General features: G+C 56.7%; 1 protein-coding gene across 3 annotated transcripts in view; it reads left to right on the top strand.

Annotated features, from left to right (window-relative positions):
- The window catches only part of ASTN1 (astrotactin 1), a 273,650-nt gene extending 250,247 nt beyond the window's left edge, over positions 1-23,403 (top strand). For all 3 annotated transcript variants that reach the window (XM_037035063.1, XM_037035064.1, XM_037035061.1), the window contains exons 17-23: positions 1,292-1,560; positions 4,612-4,745; positions 8,371-8,522; positions 9,530-9,665; positions 14,125-14,225; positions 19,249-19,432; positions 22,466-23,403. In XM_037035063.1, coding sequence (XP_036890958.1) covers positions 1,292-1,560; positions 4,612-4,745; positions 8,371-8,522; positions 9,530-9,665; positions 14,125-14,225; positions 19,249-19,432; positions 22,466-22,703 — 1,214 coding nt within the window. In that variant the 3' untranslated portion in view covers positions 22,704-23,403. The remainder of the gene's footprint in view (positions 1-1,291; positions 1,561-4,611; positions 4,746-8,370; positions 8,523-9,529; positions 9,666-14,124; positions 14,226-19,248; positions 19,433-22,465) is intronic.
- Positions 23,404-23,669: the final 266 nt, after the last annotated feature.

Here is a 23,669-nt window from a genome sequence, read left to right as displayed (position 1 = left end):
CTCAGGCGTATAATGGGGATCCGTCTCTGGGAGACCGCGGTGCTGCATGGCCTCGAATGATACGTGTTGCGGGGCAAGCAAGAGGGGGCCACAGAGCACTTCCTGGACTCCGTAAGAGAGAACTCCCCGGGGAAGTCAGTGAGGTGTATCTTCTAGAACCTTTCAACTGGCTCCTCCCAAGATTTGGCCCAGAGAGCGTGAGCATCACTGTCTTGTTGCCCGTTGTTCCCAGCAGCCCCTGGGGCCCCAGTGTACTTGTTCTGTTTGGGACATCAGGGGTCAGGGAGCTCTTGGGGAACCCGGGGTATGTGCCAGCAGACTCTGCTTCCTTCTTCCTGTAGGACTAATAAGTTAAGGGGAAAGTCATGAGGGCTTGGGAGAGAAATACCAAGCACTCTTTCTGCAGCGATCCGGGGAAAACACTGTTTCCTGGTAGGCATTTCCACTGTTGTTACCAAAACACCAACCAAGAGCCTGCCTGCCCACCTCCCTTTTACTTATCAATCAGGGTGATAAAGACCCATCTTTCAGGCTTTGGAGTTCAGATCTTTTTGAAAAAGCCAACCTTCCTTCCCCATCTTTAGCATGTTGATTAATAATGAAGGGGAGACATCCTATGGGGTGAAGGCTCTGGAATCTGACGAAACTGGATTCCAATCTCAGATCTCACCGTAGGTGAGCTGTGTGATTCTGGGGCCCCTGGGGCCCCGTTTTCTCCTCTCTGAAATGGGGGGAATGATAGAGCTCCGTGTGGAGAGCCCGTGTAAGGAGGTCTTGATCAGGTAGCACGTTCCTGGCACACGCAGGCTCCGTAACTCCTACCGATAGCGAACGGGGGAAAACTGTGCGGGTGAGTGTGCGCGACACATGCTGGCCAGTGCGACGCACTCTGAAATCCGCTGTCCTTTTTCCACGGACCGTGCTGGGGGTGGGCACTGCCCATTCTCTGGATGCAGACGACACTGAGCCACGGGACGGTCCCGGCTGTTACTGTGGCCTTACTGACGACAGTCACAGGCCTGCACAGAAACTGCAGAAGCACCCCCCACCCCGAGGGGGTCAGTGGAGCCAATGACGTTCAGAAGGGAAACAGCCTGCGCTCCCGTTGGGCGTATGTCAGGGTTCCTGGGACCAGGGACCCCCCAGTGAGTGGGACGACAGAATGACATTCTTCCCCCCTCCATGACCTTTTCTGCCCTCTCCAGGACTTGACTCCAGCACTCAGGGGCCACGAGGCCACGCCGTCCTCCCCCTCCCTCCTCACTGATGCTCTTCCTCTCCTGTCTGGCAGGCAACTCCCCCTCCGACGAGTCGGAGGAGCGGGAGAGGGACCCCAAGGTGCTGACTTTCCCGGAGTACGTCGCCAGCCTGTCGGAGTCCGGCACCAAGCGCATGGCGGCTGGAGTGCGTATGGAGTGCCAGAGCAAGGGGCGGTGCCCCTCCTCCTGCCCTTTGTGCCACGTGACCTCCGGCCCCGACGCGCCCGCCGAGCCGGTGCTGCTGGAGGTGACCAGGGCGGCCCCCATCTATGAGCTGGTGACCAACAACCAGACCCAGAGGGTAAGAGGCCTGGGACTCCCGGCTCAGGGAGGCCGCGGAGGCAGCAACAAAGGGCGTGGCGGGCAGCCTGAGGAGGTGACACGGTGCAGCCGAGCCCATGCCGGACTGTGGCTACTGAGACTTTTTGTTCAGCTCATCTAGGCCCCTAATTTGCTTAGATTTGCGTATTTGCACATTAAACCAAGTCAGTGCGTTCACAACTCCCATGGCGATGACTCGGGAGTCCCAGCAGAGTCTTCCAGCAGCAGAGGCTGGGAGGAAGAAGGTAGGTAGTGGGGGCGCAGCATTCACAGTGGTCAGATCTGGGGTTCAGGAAGCCTTGGGGACAGTCATGGGGGAGGCTCAGCTCTGCCTCCCCTGATTGGCCCGGGACTGGCCCTGAGCCTGGGACCAGCAGCAGGGAGACCAGAAGGAGCATGCTGGGTGGAGGTGAGCGACCTGGCAGCTGGGGGGCGGTGTGGGGGGAGTCCCGCCCAGCGCCCTGACTCTCAGAAGGAAGCGCCACATCCACGCTTAGCCGTGTACTGTGCGGCGCGGTCACGCATCTCCCAGCCGCCCCTCTGCTCCTCACGAACCCTCTTTCCAAAGGCGTGAGGAGAAAAAGTGGGGACCCAGAGGGATGAGGAGGAGAAACTTGACCGAGGTGGCGACTTTGCTTGCCTCCCGTCTCTGACCTCCTCCAGGACAGAAACGGCAGAGTGGGTCAAAATGGACACAGCGATGACAAAAACAGAACCGTGAACGCTCAGGATGTGGGGCCTCGGAGTCAGTAGGCAAAGGTGACCTTGGGGACAAGACGTGTACAGTCACAGCAGTGAGCCGTTTACCTGCCCGAGAGGTGTGCCCACCTAGGTGGGGTGATAATTGCTTTCTCTGTCCTCTTTTAAGGGACACCTGGTGGGTGACAATTTGTGTCATAGATAGGGCCTGGCCCAGCAGGAGGGCCGGCACCTGTATGTGTTTCTCTCACCCACCTGCCTCCGCCATACAGCCGTCACCGAGTGTCTGAAAGCACTGTTTTCACGGGGGTGAGAAGATTAATTGTTCCCTTGGCTTACACATTCCTCTCCGATTGGATAGGAGTGACTACAGCAGGCGAGTGGGAGAGAAGAGACCACCACGGGTGGTGGGGGCGAGTAAAGGATGAAGAGGAGGAGGGGCTTGTGTCGCCATGGAGACCCAAAGTGACAGTGGCTTTAATCCAATGCCCAGCCCAGCCCTGCCTGCCCCACTCGGCCTCCTGTGAGCGCCTGGGGCTGCTGCCACTGCAGCTGTTACCCCAGGAGCTCCTGGGCACGAGCATGCAAGCAGCAGGCTCAGAGCTCACTTCCGGAAGCATCCCTGCGGCCAGGCACGCAGAGCTAGGGAGCAGGGACGAGCTGGGTGGGACGGGAGGGCGAGGAGTCCCTGCTTCCTGCAGGGGTGACGAGAGCACAGTGGACTCCGCAGGGGGTCTGTCTTCAGCGACCCCTTTCTGGGTCCCCTGCTTGCCAAACTCAGCCCTGCCCCGTCTCCCTGCACTGGTCTTGGGTGTGGATGGGAGGCGTCTCCTGTCCGAGCTAGAGGTCAGCCACCTGCGCCTTCCCTCTCTCTCTCCTTCCTTCCCAAGACGTGTTCTGTCTTCGCCATTCTCCCTGCCCCTCCGCCTTTCCTTCTAATTCTGCTCTTTTCCCCGGAGGAGGGAGATGAGTGGGGAAGTGCAGGACGCTACATCATGGTGTCAGTTACTCGGTGTATCTCTCGGGTAGACCTTCGGGCCCGAGAGACATTGATAGGTGATAGTGAAGAATTGGCCCCCGCTCCTTAGAGGCTCCCAATGGGAGGAGGTACGAACGCTATTTCGACTGTTCTGGTCTCAAACGGCTTATGTCACCTTCCGAAAGGCTGACATACCGGATACTGGCCTTGAGCTTGGACATGATGATTTGTGTAGGGTTGTCTTTTTATTCTTCCTATTTTCTCCTCCTCCTTCTCCCTCTTGAATTTTTTCGGCCTCACATTTTCCAGGCCAGCTGTTTCCTCCCTCTAATTTGCCAGTCATACGTGGGTCCGGTGAGAGAGGGACAGAGAAGGGGGAGCCCTGGGAAAGCAGAGGCTGCAGGTGTTGCTCGGACCTGGAGAGAAGGCTCTGACCTTGGCCTGAGCCGGTGTCCTCCTTCCCCCGACCCTGGGCTGGGGTTGAGGCCGCAGGGCCCCACGGAGGGCTCCCTGCCCACAGGATCCGCTTTCTCCCCAGGAACTGCCCCTCTCGAGTTCTGCTCCCTCACCGTCTATAGTGATCCCTGGTGCTGTTTAGGTAAGAGTGACCATTGGCTGTGAGGCCCCGGTATGCAAGGAGCTGCTCTGGGTACTGTGGTACTTGGAAGCTTCCATGTAAGAGCCAACCCTGTCATTCAAACATAATAATAATCACTGGCATCTACTGATGACTGGTGTGTACTATTTATATGTGGCTGATGTCTGCAAAAGTGCTATTTTCATCCCCTCTGCCATGGAGGAAGCTGAGCTTATGGAAGCTGCTCCAGGTCACGTGACACGGCTCGGCAGGGCTGGAGTTCACGGGTAATCACGTGCGAGAGATCCAAGGCGGGCAGAAGGAATGCACAGGGCGTCCTGGGGCCGGGTGAAGGGGGCAGGGGAGGACACGTGGGGAGGCCCTGGAGAAGGGGCCTTGGGCAGAGGAACGAGGGGCGAGCAGTGCAGGCAGGCCCCCCATTGTAGAGTGTAGAGTCATTGCTGGTGGAGCCCAGGCTGGAACGGAACAGAGGGAGACGGCAGGCGGAGGGAGACTTGCTCCCCAGGCCTCCACCACGGAACAACCCCTGGAGACAAGCTAAAGTGAGACAGGCCCTCGGGGTCCCAGGAGGTCCATGCCTCCCAGAACAGGCTCCCGGGGTAGGAATTTCAGATCACAAATGGTGAGGAGGTGCCACAGTCCACTGGCTGGAAGTTACTGTACAGAGACCAGTGGAGCTTTGATGCTCGGTCCCCGGATTCTGGTGACTCAGCCCTGGCCCCTGGACGCTCACTTTTCTCTGCCCTCTCTTGCAGCTCTTGCAGGAGGCCACCATGAGCTCTCTGTGGTGCTCCGGGACTGGCGACGTCATCGAGGACTGGTGTCGCTGCGACTCCACCGCGTTCGGAGCTGATGGGCTCCCCACGTGCGCGCCTCTCCCACAGCCTGTGTACGAGTCCCCGCCACGGCCTGTCTCTGGCATGCACGCCTCAGCATTTATTCTGCAAACTCTTGTTAGAGAGGGCCTACTCCTAGCAAAGCTCGGGGCTGGGTCCTGGGGAACAGGAAGGAAACCTTCAGGGAGCTTTTGATCTTCCAGGGAGGCAGGCGCGCAAATTGTAATGGCAGGAGGAAGGGTTTGATAGCAGTTGTATGAGGCATTTAAAGACGGCGTGGGAAGGGAACCGCTGGGCCTAGATTTGGCCAATGAGGAGGGCTTCATAGAAGAGGCAGCACTTGCCTTGTCCGCGAAGGCGGAGAAGGTAGGACAGCCTGGCCAGGACGGTGGGGGCAGGGGCATCACGGTGCTGTTGTGTCAGAGGGAGGCAGGTCTAGAATGAGGCCAGCAACGCATTTACTGGTATCAGGCACCGTGTGGGGCAGTCAGGTAGTGTCAGCCCCCCTGTGATAGACAAGGGGAGGGACTTGCACGGACTGAGTAAGTTGTCAAGGTCGTGGAGCAGGAAGCAGAGCCAATGCTACCAAGCCGTGACAGTAGCCATCAGAGTGTGGCCAGGATACAACGGAGAGAAGGCTTTGGGGGGAACCAGCAGGGCTTGGTGGCCCACGGTGGGTGTGGGAAGGAAAGAGAAGTTGGGAATGGACTCTGACTTATGACCGGGGCGGGTGGGAAGATGAAAAAGCCACACCGGAGAGAAGAAGCACCAAAGAATAAGTACCGTTAGGAGGGGCTGGTTCCGTGTGGGCCTGCCCGGGGTCAGAGTGGGGCGGTCCCACACCGAAGGGCAGTGGTCGGAGAGAAAGTCGGTCTGGAGCTGCGTGAAGAAGCCAGCACTGGAGACAAGAAGACTTCGGGCAAAGCCAGAGAGAGGAGGGATGCAGCCGCGGCTCCGAGAAAGGATGCTCCAGGATAAGCACCAACTGGGAAGAGCGGAGGGTCAGGGACGAGCCCTAGGCCGCGTCTGTTTGAGGGGCGAGCAGAGCACAGAGTGCTGCAAAGGCTGCTGGGAATGAATGCATCCAGCTTCCTCCCTGTCAGAGGAAGGCCACACAGACTGGCTGGACATCCCAGAAGAACCAACGGGCAAGGGCCCAAGGCAGGAGCCTCTACCCGGTCTCCAGCGTGGCATCTGCCACTGGAGTGCAGCACAGAACTACCACGTCCAGTAAAGGGTGCTGGTGGGCCAGGGGGCCTGGTGGAAGGCGCACAGCCCCATGGGCTGGCGAGGCTCAGACAGCCCGAAGCGAGGTTCAGGGCCCATGGAACCTGGAGGGCCGAGCAGGTGGGAGCGAGATGGCAGAAGGAACCAGCAAGTGAGAGGGTGGTCTTGGTGAGCCCTGCCCACCGCCTGCCATGGTGAAGCACGGGGAGGGGCCAACACTGAGCAGGAAGGACGTGGAGCAAGAGGACACCACCACAGTCAAGTGTCATCAGGAGTCAGTGTCTCCTGTCATCCACGGGCCATCCACGTGTGGGTAGCTTTGGCTTCTTGCTCCTTGGAGCTGTGACTTGGACCTCTTGAGTTAAAAGATGATTAAGCTCATTATTAGTAAAAATCCTTCCTTTTGGTAGAAAAGGAACCATTAGAAGATGGTGCTTCTAGACCAATTCACCAAGAAAGCCACTTTGGACACCCGACACGGAAGCTGCCAAACGGTTTTGGTCTCCAGCACAAGCTCACTAGTGTCCAGTCACCAGTGCTGTGGGGCCGCTGTCATTCGAATGCCTGCATTCACTAAACGTCACAGAGAGCAAATTGGGCTACACTGTCACGGACAGGAACATCCGCCCGGGACTGCACTTTCCCTGTGAGCTCCGGTCTCTTCTCCTAGCAGCGGACCTTAGTTATGTGGATTTTTGGTTGCTAGTGGGAACAAGAATGCACTTTAGTTTTGCACAGACCCGTGTCACACACACACACACACACACACTCACACACTCTCTCTCTCTCTCTCTCTCTCTCTCTCCTGTTTCTCAGTAGAGGCCCGCCTCGGTCTGTGTGTTCACGGAATCCGAGTTCTCAGAAAGGTTTGCTTCCTGGCTCCAGCTTCCTCATGCCTGTTCCTCACAAGAGCCCCCTACATGTGACTGTAATTAATGAATTTGTCTGTATCCGCACTGTTTTGGGTCTAGTCCACCCTCCGCGTCACATGCAAACTACGCGTTTCTGCATCAGGAGCCACCGAGGTGCATGTGCTTCTCATTATTTTCCCACTGGTCGAATTCCTCGCTGGGGCTCCCACAGCCGCCCAAGATCTCTTGTTGAAGTTCTTATCACACGTGATTACAATCCCATGGACAACTGTATGTTTGGTAACCACGCCACAAAAACAGGGGCTGGGGCTGGCGTGATGCACTCTGCATCTTCAGCACTCACCAAGCACGTTCTTATCAGCACCGGCACTCAGTAAATCTTTGCTGAAAGGAAATTGAACATTGCTTTGGTGTGCTGCATCCCCAGGGCCTTGCCCAGTGATCCCTGAGACCAAGGACAGGCGTCTGTGAGCCAAGTGGAGGCTAGCAGGGCAGGACGATGGGGGGCTCGAGGTAGGGGAGGCAAGGATGGGTGTGAATGGCAGGGATTACGTGTGAGGGGGGGCGGCTGGGATGAGCCAGACCTGGGAGAAATCCCAGAACGCGGTGGCCTAGGAGGAAACAGGGAGTTGGAGGCCAGCGGGAAACCTGAGACACAGACCCATGAAGTCAGAACCAGGAGGGGAACGGAAACTGCTTGGACCCTTTGCAGATTCCTACCAGTGAAGGGCAGTAATGGCCACCGAGTGTCTGTGACATACAGAGAGGTTTGGGGCAGATGGGGCGAGGGTGGCCGAGATGGACGATCCGCACAGAGGGACGAGACCGCAAACTGGGAAAAGCGGGGAAAGAATGGAATCCGGAACCAGGATGTTCAGAGCAACCCAGGAACAAAAACAGGAGCTGAAATGAGGACCTGTGTTTGCAGACACAGGGCACTACCCTGAGGACAGCCTGATGTGCGGCCAGCTTCCTCCTGCCCAGTGAGCATCACCTCCAACCTGAGCCTGTTCCGGGGCCCGCCCTGAGGAAGGCCTGGGGAAGACGATGGGTTAGCACCCATAGCAAGAGGGGAAGCCAGGGTCCCCCCAGCGGGGCAGATCCCAACACTGCTGTGGGAAGTGAACCAGCCGCGTGCTTGCTACTGTCGGGGTCTCCTAGGCTCCCCCTTCAATGGGCCCATGTATGAGCATCGTGGGCACACACTCTTGTTTTCCCAGAGCAAATGCAGAAGTCAAACTCACCAGCCCTCTCCAGCACTACTATCCCTGGCCATGTGCGATACAGCAGTCCATCATCCTCCACTCACCTACCCATTTATCGCAAATACATGCTGAGTTCCTAACGCGCAACAGGCATGTAGATGAATAAAATGTAGGTTTCAAGGATCCTCGAGAAACTCGACTCTCTAACGGAGCGGACAGGCCCTCCAAGGGGTCACTGTAGTGGTTGGGTAAGAAAAGGTTAGAAGGAAGAGTTTGTAGGGTGACAGGTATGAAGGTGGCTGGTGGTGGCATCGGATGACCCTCACTGGGCTCAGTGGGGTCCCCACATCACGTTTCCTCCTGTCCACCCTCAGGCTGAGACTGTCCACCACTCACGAGCCCAGCAGCACCCTCGTGGTCCTGGCGTGGGAGCACTCAGAGCCCCCCATTGGCGTCCAGATCGTGGACTACCTCATCCGCCAGGAGAAGGTCACCGACAGGCTGGACCACTCCAAAGTGGAGACAGGTGAGCGTCTCCCACATCAGGGGTCCCTCTGGATGCAGGGTAGTGAAGCGAAGAGGGGTGCCTTGCCCCCGGCTCTGCTCTGGCCCCCGGCTCTTCTCTGGCCCCGGTCCCAGGGCTATGCTGGGGGGTGGGGGGTGGGGAGCAGAAGCACCAGCCATCTTGTTCGGTTCCAAGGTTTGCATGGGGAGCGTCTGACCAGCCTTGTTTTGATTTTGTCCCTCTTTTGTTTTTAAAAGAAATGTCCATTTCATTGCCTCCAGCACAATGACGTAACAATACAGGCCTGGTTACCCTCGCCCACAAGGAGGGAACATGATTACGGAAGAAAACGCTTCTTTGCTAATAACCTGCCTCCAGGCAAATGCCTGTGCGGACAGACTCACTTCCCCCTCTCTTGTCCTAAAGCAAACTGTGCTTTCGCCAGGGCTGGCTGGAAGAAGAACGTCTTAAACTCCCCGTGAGAAGCCTTTCATGCCCAATGGTTTCACCATCTACATACGAACAGTCAGTGTAAATCGCTCCCAAAACTGGTGTGTGAGAGTGGTCACCGATGGGACGGTGGAGCCCACAGCCTGACTCAGGGCGAACGTCTCCTGGTGAAACCCTCGGCAGGCTGTAGAGATGCATTCAGTGCCTTTGGGCACAGTCTGCGGTCTACGCTGCTGTCTACGGCCCTTCCCCTGGTGTGCACAGGTGCCGCCACGGTCTGGCAGTGACCACTGATCAGACAGCTGTTCTCACCAGGGACATGTCATAAAAGATCTTGCAAGGGTGCCTTGTTCATCATGCCTTAGTTGTTTCTGAACTCGCGGTGGGCAAATGTCCCTAAATCTCTTAGTTAAATGCAAAACAGCCACGAGAAAGCATTCCTTCTAAGTCTCCTTCCTCTACTTGGAATTGGAGAAGGCTGGGGACCAAGAGACTGTCACGCTGAGTCCCCACTGAGTTGGCCTCTTCGCTTGGCTGCCGAGGGTTCCTCACACCTTCTCCATCCCTTCCTCCTGCAGAAACAGTGCTGAGCTTCGTGGATGACGTCATCTCGGGCGCGAAGTCCCCTTGCGCCATGCCCTCGCAGGTGCCCGACAGGCAGCTCGCCACCATCTCGCTCATCATCCGCTGCCTGGAGCCCGACACCATCTACATGTGAGTGACGTGTGCGGCCCAGCTGTCCCCCACCTCGCACAGCCCGAGGCTCCCAGCTGGTTCCCTCCTGCTACTAGAGTTCCTTTAGACACGTGGGAACTGTCTTGGGTCTCTGAAGTCTTGTCCCACTCTGCCTTACACAGACGCTTTTAGAAACTGGAGGGGGAGGAGCAAGGGAGAGACAATTGTCTCATCCTGCAAAGAGTTGGCACCCCAGAGGGGAAATAGATAGACAACTGATTTTAACATCAGGCAGAACGAAAGGAACGTCAGATAGAAGAGCAAGCAACACGTAGGAGAGAGAGGGATGGGGGGTAACTTGAGTGGATGCCGTCTGCGTTGGACAGTGCAGAATTGCAGTGGAAGGGGCCCTGTTGGAAAAGGCCCAGCAGGCAGACGAAACAGCCAGGGAAAGCGAAGGGGCGTGAAGGTGAGCAGTGAGGCTGCCCGCGGGGCGGGAGCGGACGGTGGGTCAGAGGATAGAAGAGACTGGGAAAACAGCGTGGCCGCGCCAAGTCAAGGGAGGAGGTTGTTAATTTGGGGGGTAAGGTAGCCTAACAAGAACCCTGCTGCCGTGGAAAGCCAGGGCCAGGGGCAGAGAGAGACAGGTAGTTTACAGAGGCTGCAGGTGGCCAGCGTTTGTCCTCAAAGGAAGAAAAGTGAACCCCGTGTCACGGCACTTTGTTCTCTGGGGGCTCGTCCCCATTCCTCACCGTGCTCTGGAAACAACTCTGCTAAGGCATTCGTGAAGCCGAGGCAGAACGGAATCCGAAAGAGGAGAGATAATGATGGAATCTAAGTCCATCATTAGGGGAGGGGGGCGGGTTGGGGAGCTGAGGCAGAGACCGTCCTGGTGTAGTTCTGGGACCTTTTGACCCCGTCAGGAGGAAAAACATGTAACAATTTTCAGACGAGGTCATGAGAATAGAGTCGAGGTGTGCAGAATAAATCATTTCCATTTCCGCAGCCAGAGAGTTCAAGGATGAAAAGCACTAGACGTGTGAGTGGCTTGATTGCAGGGTGAACTTTGATGCCCAGGCTGAACATTTCTGATACAGGAAAAATAAATGTAATGGGTTTGGGAGGGGGGGCTCCTGCAGAGGAAGGTAGAATATGTGAAGATGAGCGTCTTGTGGGGGAGCTGGGAAGTGCAGAGAGACACACAGGCTAATCCCAGGACAAAGGCACCTGCCCCGCAAAATGCCTGCAACAGAAGTTTCCTGTATAATGAGGGCTCCCCAGTTTTCATCACTAAGGTACTCTGTTAATTAGGGATTTCAAAGTGCCTGTGAGCACCAGGCTGACAGAGCTGTCTATGGGGAGAGCCAGCCCTCCCCCACCGAGGACCCTGCTCATGTTGGCCTGACGCGGCCAGCCTTCCCTGATCAAAGAAGGGAGGCTGACACCATCTCCTACTCTGACACCCTTGGTGAGCTCCAGAGTCGCCCCCTTCTGGCTTGTAAAACAAGAACCTTGATGGTTGAACAAGGTCCAGCCAGCACGTGGGGCTGAGGGAAAGACAGTCAGCCTCCACCAGGTGGCGCTGCGGACCCCCCAACGGCCTGTGCGGGATGGAGTGGAGCCCAGCTCCAGCCCCAGGTGCAGGAGGAGGACAGGAGTCCCAATTGAAATGGGGACCACCTGGGCCCCACGCCTGGCTCTTTTCTAGCCGCTAAGTGATTGTAAATGAGCTTCAAAGTTTCTGCAACATAGTTTTCTCATCTCTGAAACAAAGGAAGGCAGCCTTCCAGAGTGTACCCTGGGAGGGTGCGTCTGGGGCTGTCTGAACCAGGTGAGGTTAAGGGCACTGCTCCCATTTTATAGCTGAGGAAACTGAGGTTCGGCCACACGGAGTAACTTCCAGAGTCACACAGCTGGTTGTCTGGGCTGTGGCCGGTGGTGAGAATGGAATCCCGATTAGCATTTCTCCACGCATGGTGTCCCACCCGCAAGCCACTCTGAGCTGCTGGAAGGATCTAGAAGCATGATCTTAGTACCTCAGGTGGAAGTGCAAAGCTGGCTCTTCACCTGAGTCCACAGAGGTAGAGCTGCCTGTCAGCACAGTTGGCTGACCTGGTAAACCTATGCCCTTAGAAAACATTAGTCTGAGGAGGATCCATGAGACAGAAGCAGTTAGGGATCCATGGCTGAAAAGTATCAGAAAGGGTGTCTGGTCTGGCATCTTCCTTTCAGAGACAGGGAATCTGAGGCCGGAGTGGGGAGGTGACCCCGGCCTTCAAGGCCATCACCCCTTTGTCCTGGCGCAGGCTCCCAGGAGAGCCATGTACCTGTGCAGCAGCGGACAGGTAACCCAGAGGACAGGAACAGATTCAGGGTGATCGGCAGAAATTGCCACACAGGAGGGGAGAGCGAGAGAGCAGCAGACACGGGCGGTCGGCCCAGGGCAGGAGGCCGGAGGGCGCGCGGGCCTGGAACACCCCAGCCCTGGAGCCAGAGCCAGGCTGCAGGCTCGTGGAGAACGTGCTCACACCATAGCCCTCCAGGCTGGGACCAGGGCTCTGCCCTCCTGCCCAGCATCGCCGCCGGTCCCCTCCCTGTCCTCCATGTGTTCTCAGTGGACACGCTGATGCTAACCATAGATGGAGGAGGCCTTCCAGAAAGGACTGTACATGGTGCTTCCCGAGTACAAGGTGCTCCCCGGGCTTTCATAGTGAAAGAAGCAGGTGGCTCCTTCAGTGTCAAGGGCACTAGGACAGCTGAGCAGCTGAGGAGTGGCTCTTGGGTCAAGTGTCCCCTCCACTTAAAAGGTGGTGGGTCATGAATGTTTGTCTAATTCCTCAGTCAGGTGTGGACGGGAAACACTTGCGGGAAGCATTTCCTTTCCTGGTACTTTGCTTTGCTATTAAACATAGTCAGTGCCTAGGAGCCTGAATCTTACACTGATTGCCCCGTTGGAGTAATTTGGGAATTACCTTAAGCACAGGCATTTTTATCCCAGCTCAGTATTCTTTCAGTTTAGCTGAAACTTAGTGCAGGCTGGGACATAGAGCCAGGCTGCCCGGAGTGGTGGGACAGCCTAGGGGTGGGGAGCAAGGGAGGAACATGGTCCTAGAGGTTCTAGGCAGAAGCCGGTGGGACGGACCGAGTCCCTGGTCCCAGGCTCAGGCCTGCCCAGAGCCCACGGCTGCGGTCTGGCCACGGTACCCTGCACCCAGGCAGGTCAGCGCAGGCAAAGCCCCATAGCACCAGGGGCCTGGAGCGATGGAGGCTGCCAGTGTGCGGTGCCTGTGGTCCCTGCAGGCAGAATGGGGAGGGAATTCCCATACGCCCCAACCCTGACATTCTCTGGGCCTCTCCAAGGGGAGGGGTGGGGGAGGCACCGCTGTCCTTTCTCTGCCCAGAGTCCTCCAGGCACATCCTGCCCCGAGATGGTGCTGCCCCACAGCAGGTGGTACTGGGCCACTCCGCCCCGGGCGTGTCTTCCTCCCTCGGCTCTGCCAAGAGGGAGGAATATTCCAAATTGGGCCTCCGGTGAGGACACTCGAGAAAGAGAAAGTGACGAGACTCGCTGGGTTACTGTTAGAGGCCCGGGCAGGGCACCAGAGGTGGCCGTCCTGTCACCTGCAAGTTCCTCTCTGAGCGGCAGAACCTCCGCGCCATTGCCCAAGGCGGGAATGCCGGGGTCAGTCTTTAACAGCCGGTCTTCAGCCTCCTCTGGGTGGGGGAGGGGAGCTCTTAGAGCCCCATCTCATCGTCACAGCTCTCGGCACATTTCCACTGGGGACTCGGGGCCTGTGGGGCAGCATCTCGGGGTCGGAAAGAGCTGCCTGTGGGAAGCAGAGCCCAAGCCACTGGCAGGACCAGGCCACTCCACTCTGGCGGCTTCGCTTTGGACTTGAACTAGAACTGTCGTCAGTCCGTGGTGTCAAAGTGTCAGCTGAGCACAGACGGGACAGAACAGGGTGGAGCTCCTGGTGCTGCCCTGGGGCTGTTCGGTCACATCCCCATTTCACAGAGTAGGGAGGCAAAGCCCAGAGGAGTTAAATCATCTCCTCACGGCAGGCAGCAGAGGCTTCAGACCCTGGTTCTGACCCTCCGTTTCCATGGATACGAACCCTTCTGGGATGCCAGATACACCTGCTTCCCACCCCCGGAGCCCCCCACGCAGGTGCAGCTTGGGCGTCCGGGACGCAGGTGTAGCTTGGGTGTTCCCGACGCATGCGCAGTGTGGGTGTTCCTGTTGCTCTCGCTGCTGGTCGGCGGGCCCCCTGAGGGCCGGGTCTCAGCACCCCAGTGCCTCCCAATAGGCCCCCGCACAGCAGCTTACAACACAGGACCCCAACGCAGGATGCAGCGAGAGGCCACAGACCACACGCCCGAGGGCCTGGGTGGTGGCGGGAAGGGCGCTGTGGAGTCACGGGGCAGAGCCGCCCGGCTGACCTTGGTGGTCTGCAGGGCCTCGGTTCTCCTTGCTAATGCCACCCCCGCTCCCGGCCAGGTTCACCCTGTGGGGCGTGGACAACACGGGACGGCGCTCCCGCCCCAGTGACGTGATCGTCAAGACCCCTTGCCCCGTGGTGGACGATGTTAAAGCCCAAGGTAAGTGACATTGGAGCTGGCAGGTCTGCAACTGATGTCCCAGGGACCTCCCCTCGCCCCAGGAAAGAGGGAGCAAGGGCGGGAAAGGGCCACCTGGAGCTGAGGGGGGTGCCCCTCGAGCGCTGCCTCCCACGTAGTCCTTGGTGCAGCCGGGCCTGCACAGTGCCTCCCGGAGCCAGTGGGAGGCGCTGACGGAGGCCCCAGGTGCACGCGGTGCCGCGCCAGGTGCCCAGTGAGTGCTGACATCCCCGTGGCCTCTGCCCTCGGGCTGCTCTGCAGGTCACTGACTCCCTGCGTATTGTTTGCACCTCAGAAAAGTTTGAATGAAAGCAGAGAAAGGCTGCGGTTTGGGAATTAATTGCTCTCACTCCTTCCCTACCAAAGATGTTGTCCAAATCTTTTTCCTCCTCCTTGGAGTTATTATGGAGCTGTTCTTTGGTGAAGCATCGTCTCTCTTCCGTGCACCAGGGCCGGCCCTTGTCACTGGGGTGGACTATGTCTTCCATGCACACCCGCTGTGCAAGCAGCAGGCTTCTTGGGGCCCTTTTCCCATGATTCCCCTGGCTGGTCTGGCTACCGCCTTGCGTGCGGAGACTTATCCCCTCCACAACAGAATTTAGCTCTCCTGGATACCGCTTCTCCAGGGCTCTGGCCTGCTGCTGACCTCTCTAGTAGAACTGAAAGGAGAGTGTTTGCACGTCATCAGCAGAGACGCTGACTGATGATGGGAGTTTAGGACAAATCGTGGGGCCAGACTGACCCTCCGGTACCCCTCTGGTCCCCTTACATGTCGTTCCGGACCCCCGCTGTGTTAGGCTGCCCACCAGGGACACCTCACAGTGTTCTTGGGGCGGTTCCGTGGTGATGCGAAGTCCCCCGGAGAAGGTGACCTGGACCCACTCCCACTAAAGCCGCGCATGGATGCTCCCACACGTTCCTGCTCAGAAAGGCCTTTCACGCTAACCGCCTGGTTGGCCGCGCCGGGCACGCCGAGGGCACCGTTATCGATCATAGCCCGGCTCCTCCTCAGACTCCTTCCTGGGCTGCCTTTCCTCTCCCGACAAAGATCAAAATATTGAGCCGGCCTATGGGGACCTGCATGGGGCAGCCCATGCCCACTCTCCCGTGAATGTTTGTGTGGTGGCCTCGCTGCCTTTCCCGGTTCCTCCGACGTGTTTTCCCCAGCTCCACCCACTCCCAACCCCGCCACCCTGCAGAGCTCAGACCAGGTCCCCTCCCTCAGCCGCGAGAGTTTCGGAGCCCCACGTCCCTGTCCTTCAGACCAGGCGTCCCTGTCTGTCGTTACGATCGTGTGTTGAACATGTGCACTTCCCCGCTGGGCAGGGGGTTCCGTGCAAGCAGGGTCCTGGTCTCTTTCTGCCCAGGATTGTGCCCCTAACCCCTAAAAGGCAGAACGGTGACCAACTGGTTACAGGAACACGTAGACTCTGGCGTCAGACCACCCACGTTCAAATCCCCGCTCTACCAGCTACCTACCTGCTTGCCCTTGATCGGGCTGCGTTGCTGCCTCCCTCAGTTTATTAATCTGTGCAGTGGGACGAGGGACCGTAGCAGCCTGGAGACTAAGTCTCCAGCCGGAGGTATAGGAGGGGTTGTATGTGAAGCACTGGTACCAGTGCCTGCCCCACAGCAAGGGCACGCAGGAAGTGCTGGGGGGGCACGCACGTTCTGGGTGCTGTCCCTCCTGCTGGCCCGTATAGCCCTGGGGTCGGGAACCACCAATCAGGGGCCTTGGAGGCGTGCAAGCTGACCGGCGGGGCCACACGATTGCTCTTGAAATCTGCACCACCTCAATGCCCAGCATCAGTCCGTGTCTCTGTTAATATGCAAATGTGTTACTAAGCAAATGCCCTCGATAACCAGGTCTGCTTCCTAACAGGGACTCAATAAGCATGTACGGAATGAGTAGAACGTTGGCCCTGTTTTAGACGTGAAGATGTGGGGATTCGGGACAGAGTGAACGCGCTGACCAGGCTCAGCATTTAGCAGAGCCCGACACGGACTCAGTACTTGACATCCATTCCCAGTCTGCCCACAGTGTGGTTTAGATATTTAGAGGGTTGTTGTGCAAAAGGCTGAAAACCTTTCCTTGCTCCTGAATACTGATGAAGACAGGCCCTACATTGAAAGGAAAAGAGTGTTCACGTTAGGCACTGAAACACTGTCCCCTCCAGAACTGTCGGCGTCCATGGGAGCATTACAGCAGAACACAACTTCCTTTCCAGGCAGAGTGGATGCGCCTCTCTCTGGGGCCAGTGCTTTGGGGCTGATGGCGCATGGCTAAGCGACTTTCGAAGGCCTTTGCAACCCCTCAATGACGAAGGCTGAGTCCAGGCTAGAAACCCACCAGATGGGAGGCTGCGTGGGGAGGGCCTGTGGCACCCTTATTTCCTCATCTGTCGGCTCCATGCCAGAGAGAATCTGGTGAGGAGAGGCTGTCCCAGCTGCTTCCACTTGGGAGAATTGGCTCGTGCTTGCGGGCAGCAACGGGCACCTGGGGCTTGCTTGCTGAATAGGCAGCAAGCTGGCGGGATGTCAGGCAGCTGATTGGCAGCTGTCAGGAGGCAGCGAGCTCCTCCCTGCAGGAGTCGAGGGTAGAGAGCAACTTTGATCTTGTCACACGGGGAATGGCAGCCAAGGAAGAAGTTTGAGGAGGACACTGGCAACGATCAGATAACAGTGCCCTTGAGTGGTCCAGGTCACCCTCCCCCCAAGGCTTGGATGGGAAGCAAGCCCTGGAGGACTTTGAGCAGAACAGGGACAGGATGGGACTTGATGTTTTGAGGATCCTCTGTCTGCTGTGATGAGAATGGCCTTGAAGAGAGAGTCTAAGTTGGAACTGGGAAGAACAGCTAGAAGGCTGTTCAGAGGGCAGATGATGTTTTAACTACCGTGACCGGGAGGGGAGTGACGAGAGGTGGTTCTCGCCTGGACTATTTCAGCGGTAGGACCGAGGGGTCCTTTGACGGAGTGGCTGTGGAGAGAAGGGAGGGTCAGGCCCGCCTCAGCACATGTTGCAGGAAGTGCTGCGTAGGAGAGGTGGGCAGAAAGCCGAGGGAAGGCAGGCAGGCCCGCCTAGTCCCATTGCTTGTGCTGTGTGCCGGGAAGACCGGGCCGCCCCTGGGGAGGCAGAGATCGGGGGAAAGACAGCGCGAGCTAGTAAAGGGCACTGGGGATGGGTATGTGGACTGGTCGGTTAGAGGAGGGAGTTAACACAAGGCAGGTGCCTGTCTAGAAATAGCCGCCCCAGAGTCGCATCCCCCCAAGACTCTGCCTCCCGTCTCTTAAATCTGTTAACCACCACCATCCCCTTGGCATTGGCACAAAAGAGCGAAGAAGAGATAGAGTCTAGCCTCGTCCATCTCGAGTGTCCTGACTTGTAGGCCGGGACACTCATATCTTGCAGGCATGGGGCGGGGCTTAGAATTCACATGGTAAGTTCCTAGCCATCAGTGGGCCTTTTACAAATAACTTGTGATATCACAAACCTTTATTTTCAAAATTGTCATCCTTTGCACCTCTGGATCCTTTTTTAACAGACTGAGCATTGTTAAATTTTGAAAATTTGAATGGATTGCTGAACTAACGTTCCCTTTAACGTTCCCATGCTTGCTGGCCACAAGAGTCTGGTGTAGGCCACTGTGGCGAGGTGTCACTGAGGCACCCAAAGTGGGTTCTGCCTGCTCTCGAGTCACGAGTTCCATTCACTCGGCTAACATCCTTTCGACCTCCTGGTTTGTCTGGCCTTGGGCTGGCCACTCAGAACCCCGAGGAAGGAAGACCAGGCTCCTGCATGCACTTGGAATTAGGACAAGAAATTAGGTTCCTATGCCTGTAAGTTATCAGGGGGTCCAGGGGGTCAAGTCTGGTTTAGAAAGCTATAGACTTAGTTTCTTCATCTCCAGATTCAACTTTGGATCTGAGACAGCACTGTCGGCCAGCCTTAGTTCCCAGCTGTTCGGGAAGGAAATGTAAACAAATCCCCCTTCTCCGACAGGTTTAATGAGAAAACACTTCATGATAAAGTGCTCTGAGCTCTGTAGGAAGAAATGCCAAGGTGCTCCAAATTCACTGCCCCTTTGCCACACCACCAAGTTCGGCCTGGCAGTGTCTGCCTTGGAGGCAGAAATCTACAAGCTGCAAACTACGAGGAGAGATTGCTCATTTGGAACTGCAGAATGTACTGGGTTCAGCTTATGTGTCACCACAGATCTGCGAGCTCGTCTTCCCCTCTGGTCCGGGTGGCTCTCACCGAGCCTCTGCCGTCGTGGGCCCGGGGGGGGGGCTTTGGGCACTGAGGCCCCTCATAGCTCCTCCTGCGGCACGAGGCGGGACTGGGCACGCCTCGCTTCCTCCCCGAGTCCAGTGCCTGCTCTGCGGCCCAGGGCTTCCCGGTTGCTTGTACAGGACCCACTGGGTACTTAAGCACATGCGGCCAGCAGGTGCCAGGGAGTGCATGCCTTCTGGGGGCGAGTGTGGCAGCCCCACAGACCCACACGGGGGTGCTGAAATACAGTCTTCCTCCCCGACTCCCCACAGATTGACCAGTGGGAGTCCGGTAGCTTCCGACATCCTCTGAACACAGCCCCCACCTCACCCCGTCGTGGGCCCCCCTCTGGTGTCTCTGCCTCTTCCCTGCCTCCTCCCTCTGCTGGCCGGGGATGGCACTGCCCATAAAGTATTAATCTGTGAGCCGTTGCCTCAGGCTCTCTATTTTTAGGAAACTGGAATAAAGACAAAGAATATTAATAGCTGAAATTGACCTAGATGGTACTGTATTCAAAGGCTTTCATTTTATAGAAGAAAAAAACTGAAATCTGATGGGTGGGGTAAAGGCAACGTGAATTACTCAATCCACTTTCTCCACATGCTGGGCTCATGATTAAGTAATTATTAAGTAGTGCATGTATGTGTGCCTATATATAATATATATATATAATATATATATAGCCATCTGTGTGTGTGTGTGACCTTATTCGTCTGTCCGGTCTGCCCTCCTCAGAAATAGCGGACAAGATCTACAATCTCTTCAACGGCTACACCAGCGGGAAGGAGCAGCAGACGGCCTACAACACCCTCCTGGACCTGGGCGCCCCCGCCCTCCACCGGGTCCTGTACCACTACAACCTGCACTACGAGAGTTTCGGAGAGTTCACCTGGCGGTGTGAGGATGAGCTGGGACCCAGGTAAAGGACAGGCTTCACTGCCTCTTGCACGGGCCTCAGCTCATGGAAAGTTTGTCCCTCCCCTGCTGGAGTCGTGCACGCGCGCGTGTGCACAGGCCCCCTGGGGGAGCTTAGGCGCTGGGCGACAGCAGCCCTGTGACTTCAGACGGCTCGGTCCGTGCAGGCCGGTTCTGCCCAGGCTGTAGCTAAGTGGTCAGGTCATGGGTGCGTTTCCTGAGCTCTGGGAACACTGTGCCTGGATCTGTTTAACTCCCTCTTTGTCATGTGACGTAGATTCCAAACACTAAAATAGGAGGAGCTAAAAGCTGAGTCTTGCGAAAGAAAATCAGGAACTTTATTGAAGAGGTTATCCAAAAATGTCCTTTGCGTATGAATTTCGCACATGTTATGTTATGTGCATTCTACACACACACGTTGAGCTAAATTCCACCTTCTTAAAAGACAACATAGGGGTAGCCAGTGACCCACCTTGACCTCCACAATAGTGTTGGCCAGTTTCCTGTGGCCCCGTGGCTACATTTCCCAAAACTCTCGGCATGCCCTGCTCTTTGGCTGCATGGCATCTTCATTTNCCAAACACTAAAATAGGAGGAGCTAAAAGCTGAGTCTTGCGAAAGAAAATCAGGAACTTTATTGAAGAGGTTATCCAAAAATGTCCTTTGCGTATGAATTTCGCACATGTTATGTTATGTGCATTCTACACACACACGTTGAGCTAAATTCCACCTTCTTAAAAGACAACATAGGGGTAGCCAGTGACCCACCTTGACCTCCACGATAGTGTTGGCCAGTTTCCTGTGGCCCCGTGGCTACATTTCCCAAAACTCTCCGCATGCCCTGCTCTTTGGCTGTATGGCGTCTTCATTTCCAAGGGCACTTGGATTGCCAGTTGCCCCCTGTAACTCAGAAGGAGAGTCAGCTAATGAAGAACGTGAGAGGGGAGGAGACACAGGTCCCCCTGGACAGTAACACCCAGGTCACCACTTCCTGGTCACCACTGCTGACTGGACACGCTTCTCCCAAAACCCCCCTCCCAGGAGGCTCTTCACTGGTTTTCCAGGACTCCACGAGATTAGAAAACGTGTGCCATTTCATTAGCTTGTGGAATATAAAGTTGTGCTCGTGGGTGTCAGGGACAACTGCAGGAAGCAAGGTCCTCTGCCTCGAGCTGCGTCAGCCCACCTCAGTGTCGCTCGTGGGAGTGACCTCAGAGCAGGGTTGGAGGGTCCAGCAGAAAGGGTTCCCCCAGTTCAGTCCAGTCTAACCCACTGAAGTTCACGGAGGCTGCCAGGTGGGGCTGAGGGTTGAACTACTTTGAGGACAACATCGGTTGCCTTGCGGTTAAGAAGGAAGAAGACCACAGGCTCTGAGACGGTCAAGGGCAGACCCACTTTAATTGTAATTTTTAAAAGTGAGCAGTGCAAGTGGCCACAAAGACCCGTGGGGTAAGTGGACCCACTTGCTGGAAAGGGCGAATGGGCTGTGCTGCTTCATCTGCGTCTTTCATATAACAGACGTGCTGCTCCTCTCTCGCGCTCCACTCTCCTATCTCCACCTCCCCCAGATTTGCCAACAACTCATGACATGCAGCAGCATACATTAAGATGAGGGGCCACCAACCTCCCTGTGGCTGACGGCTTTTGGAAAGCCTGCCTGGCCCAGCTGGAGAGGCCCCTGGGAGAGGAGAGCCCGTCTGCATACGATGATATGTAGTCAGTAGCCGAGAGTGTCTTTGGTTCCCTCTGACCCACCTCTGCGGTTGGAGAGAAGGTGACCTCACACTGTCTGAACCCTTGACTTGGCAGCCGAAGCTCGACATCTCTCCTCCTCTGTGCCCTGCGCCCCTCGCAGCGTGCCCTGCCAGGCACGCAGTGATGTCACGGCCAGGACAGAGGAGGGATGAAATGAATGTGATTCCTGGTCTTTGGAAGCTTGTTGTAAGTGGGGCGTGCAAACTTCCATTTTCTGGAAGGTGTTGACCAAATGGGGAGGGATGGTCTCTTACCTGAGACATTAGCCTCGCAGGTGGCAGGTTGCCGTTGTTCTCACTGAGCTGCCCCAGACAGCATCTCCCAGTCTGTTCACACCAGAGAATCTCTGGGCGTGGTCTGCGGTCACTTACGTCTTTGACAAACAGAGATGAGCAGGGGATTCCTGCTCCTTCACACACCCTGAGTGTTCAGAGTCAAAGCTGGGGAGGTCCAGCAGGTGGTCTCGGACTCCAGGAAGCCAGGAAGCAGCCCACATACCAGCAAGACAGGTGGCGGCCACCGCCCACTTCCCCCAGCCGTGCGCCTAGGCGATCAGGGTGTGTGAACGCAGGGAGACCTCGCCCCCCTCTGCTCCTGTCCCTCTCCGGGTTCTGTGGGCACCTCTCCTGGCCTCCCTTCCCCACGTTGATTGGGGTCCATGGCGATGACACCCTTCCTCTCTGAGGGGGGAGGAGGAGCGGAGCCCAAGTTTCCCAGGGGTGGATTAATCGGGCCCCTGGGGGTCCGCACTTTCCCCAGGAATGACCCCATGCCCGTGCACCGTGGGCATTGTTGGCCTGGTCCGCAGCCCACTCGTTCACCTCCGCACAGGCACAAATAGTTACATTTCATAGCCCCTGACGTTCATTGCATCCCTGCTTCTACCCCGGGCAGAAACAGCCTTGAAAAGGGAACTGCTATGACAAACACCCTATTTGTCATTTAATGGTGACAAATGACTGGCTTTAAAGAAAATGGATTTGATTTGTCTTTCAAAACTGACAGCTTTATGATTTTAAAAGGGCTAACATGCCCACTGAAATATCAGTAATTTTCTCTTCATTTTTCCTTACTGCATTTTGTTTCTGCCTGCCTGTTTGCCCATCCATCTTATTAATTATCTCATTCATTCGCTTGACAAATATTTGTGGAACACCCCCGTTCTAAGTGCTAGTGATCGAACGGTAAGCAAACCAGACCGGGCTCTGCCCGTGAACTTGTAAGTCTCCCGCCGTCTGCCTTCCCCCTGTGCCTTCTCCTAAGCTCTGCGCTTGATCCCTAGGAAAGCTGGCCTCATCCTCTCCCAGCTTGGGGAGCTCAGCAGCTGGTGCAACGGGCTCCTTCAGGAGCCCAAGATAAGCCTGCGACGCGGCTCCCTCAAGTACCTGGCCTGCCGCTACAGCGAGATCAAGCCCTACGGACTTGACTGGTCAGAGCTCAGCCAGGACCTCAGGAAGACGTGCGAGGAGCAGACCCTGAGTGTCCCCTACAACGATTACGGGGACAGCAAGGACATCTAGCACAATGCTGACACGCAGCAGCTGCCCACAGGAAGCAGGAGCGAGGAAGGGACATCTGAGCTGGTTGGTGATTTTTACTATTTTTTAATGGAACGTTAAAACCTCCACAAGTGACATGTGAACCAGGGAGAAACGGACCCTTGTCCCCTGCAGGGTTTCTCTGCCACGCCGTTCCCCATCCGCACGACCACACGCCTGCCAGCCAGCGGCTCCACACAGACCCATCATTTCAGGGGGTTACTTTGGGGCTTGTTTTGCACCTGACTCGTTGATTTCGTTTTTTCCCAAGATGTTTGTCAAAATGCTCCCAAGTTCTGTCACACGTCCCGTGAAAGGTCCATCAGGTTGGGGCGCCCCGGGTTCCCAAGTTCCTGAGTCCGGTACAACTGGGGACAGCTGTCCGCCCAGCCTCAGGACGCACCTCACCCTGGGAGCCCAGCCCGGAGAAAGACTCGGCAGTCTCGGAAGGCGGCCCCTTTGCTGACGCCACACCTGACAGGTGAACCCAGCCTCCATCCCAGGCCCCTGAGGGCTTCCTGGAGTTCTAGCTCCTTCCCCAGGACTGGCATTAGGTTTCCCTCCGGCCGATCTCTGTCCTCTCCTCCTGTCATCTTTAAGAGGCACAAAGTGCCTCTGTCCAGAGTGGGCGACCTGGGAGACCAGTTTGAGGTCCACATTCTGGAAAAGAGTGGGATTGTTTTAAAAAAACAAAACCCGTGCCTCCAGGGTGGGCACCCGCCCACGCCGACCCCAGTCTGCATTATGCTCCTGCTTCTCCCTGGTGCCCACGAGGGGCCCACACCGTCACGTCAGTGTTGTAACGCCCGAAGTGATGGCTGATCACGCAAAACTTCCACCCTTCACCCTCACCCGCTCCTCTGCCCCTCGAAATTCGCTTCGTCACATCTTCAGTCTCGCGCATTGTTTCTCTGGATGAGCAGCGGTGGGGGGACCTGCACCTTCACC

The sequence above is a fragment of the Sturnira hondurensis genome, unplaced genomic scaffold, assembly GCF_014824575.4.
Source record: "Sturnira hondurensis isolate 20B ecotype Veracruz unplaced genomic scaffold, ASM1482457v3 Scaffold0022215, whole genome shotgun sequence".
Taxonomy (NCBI): Eukaryota; Metazoa; Chordata; class Mammalia; order Chiroptera; family Phyllostomidae; genus Sturnira; species Sturnira hondurensis.
Note: the sequence above shows the minus strand (reverse complement) of the source record. Positions and strands in the feature narration are given on the sequence as shown.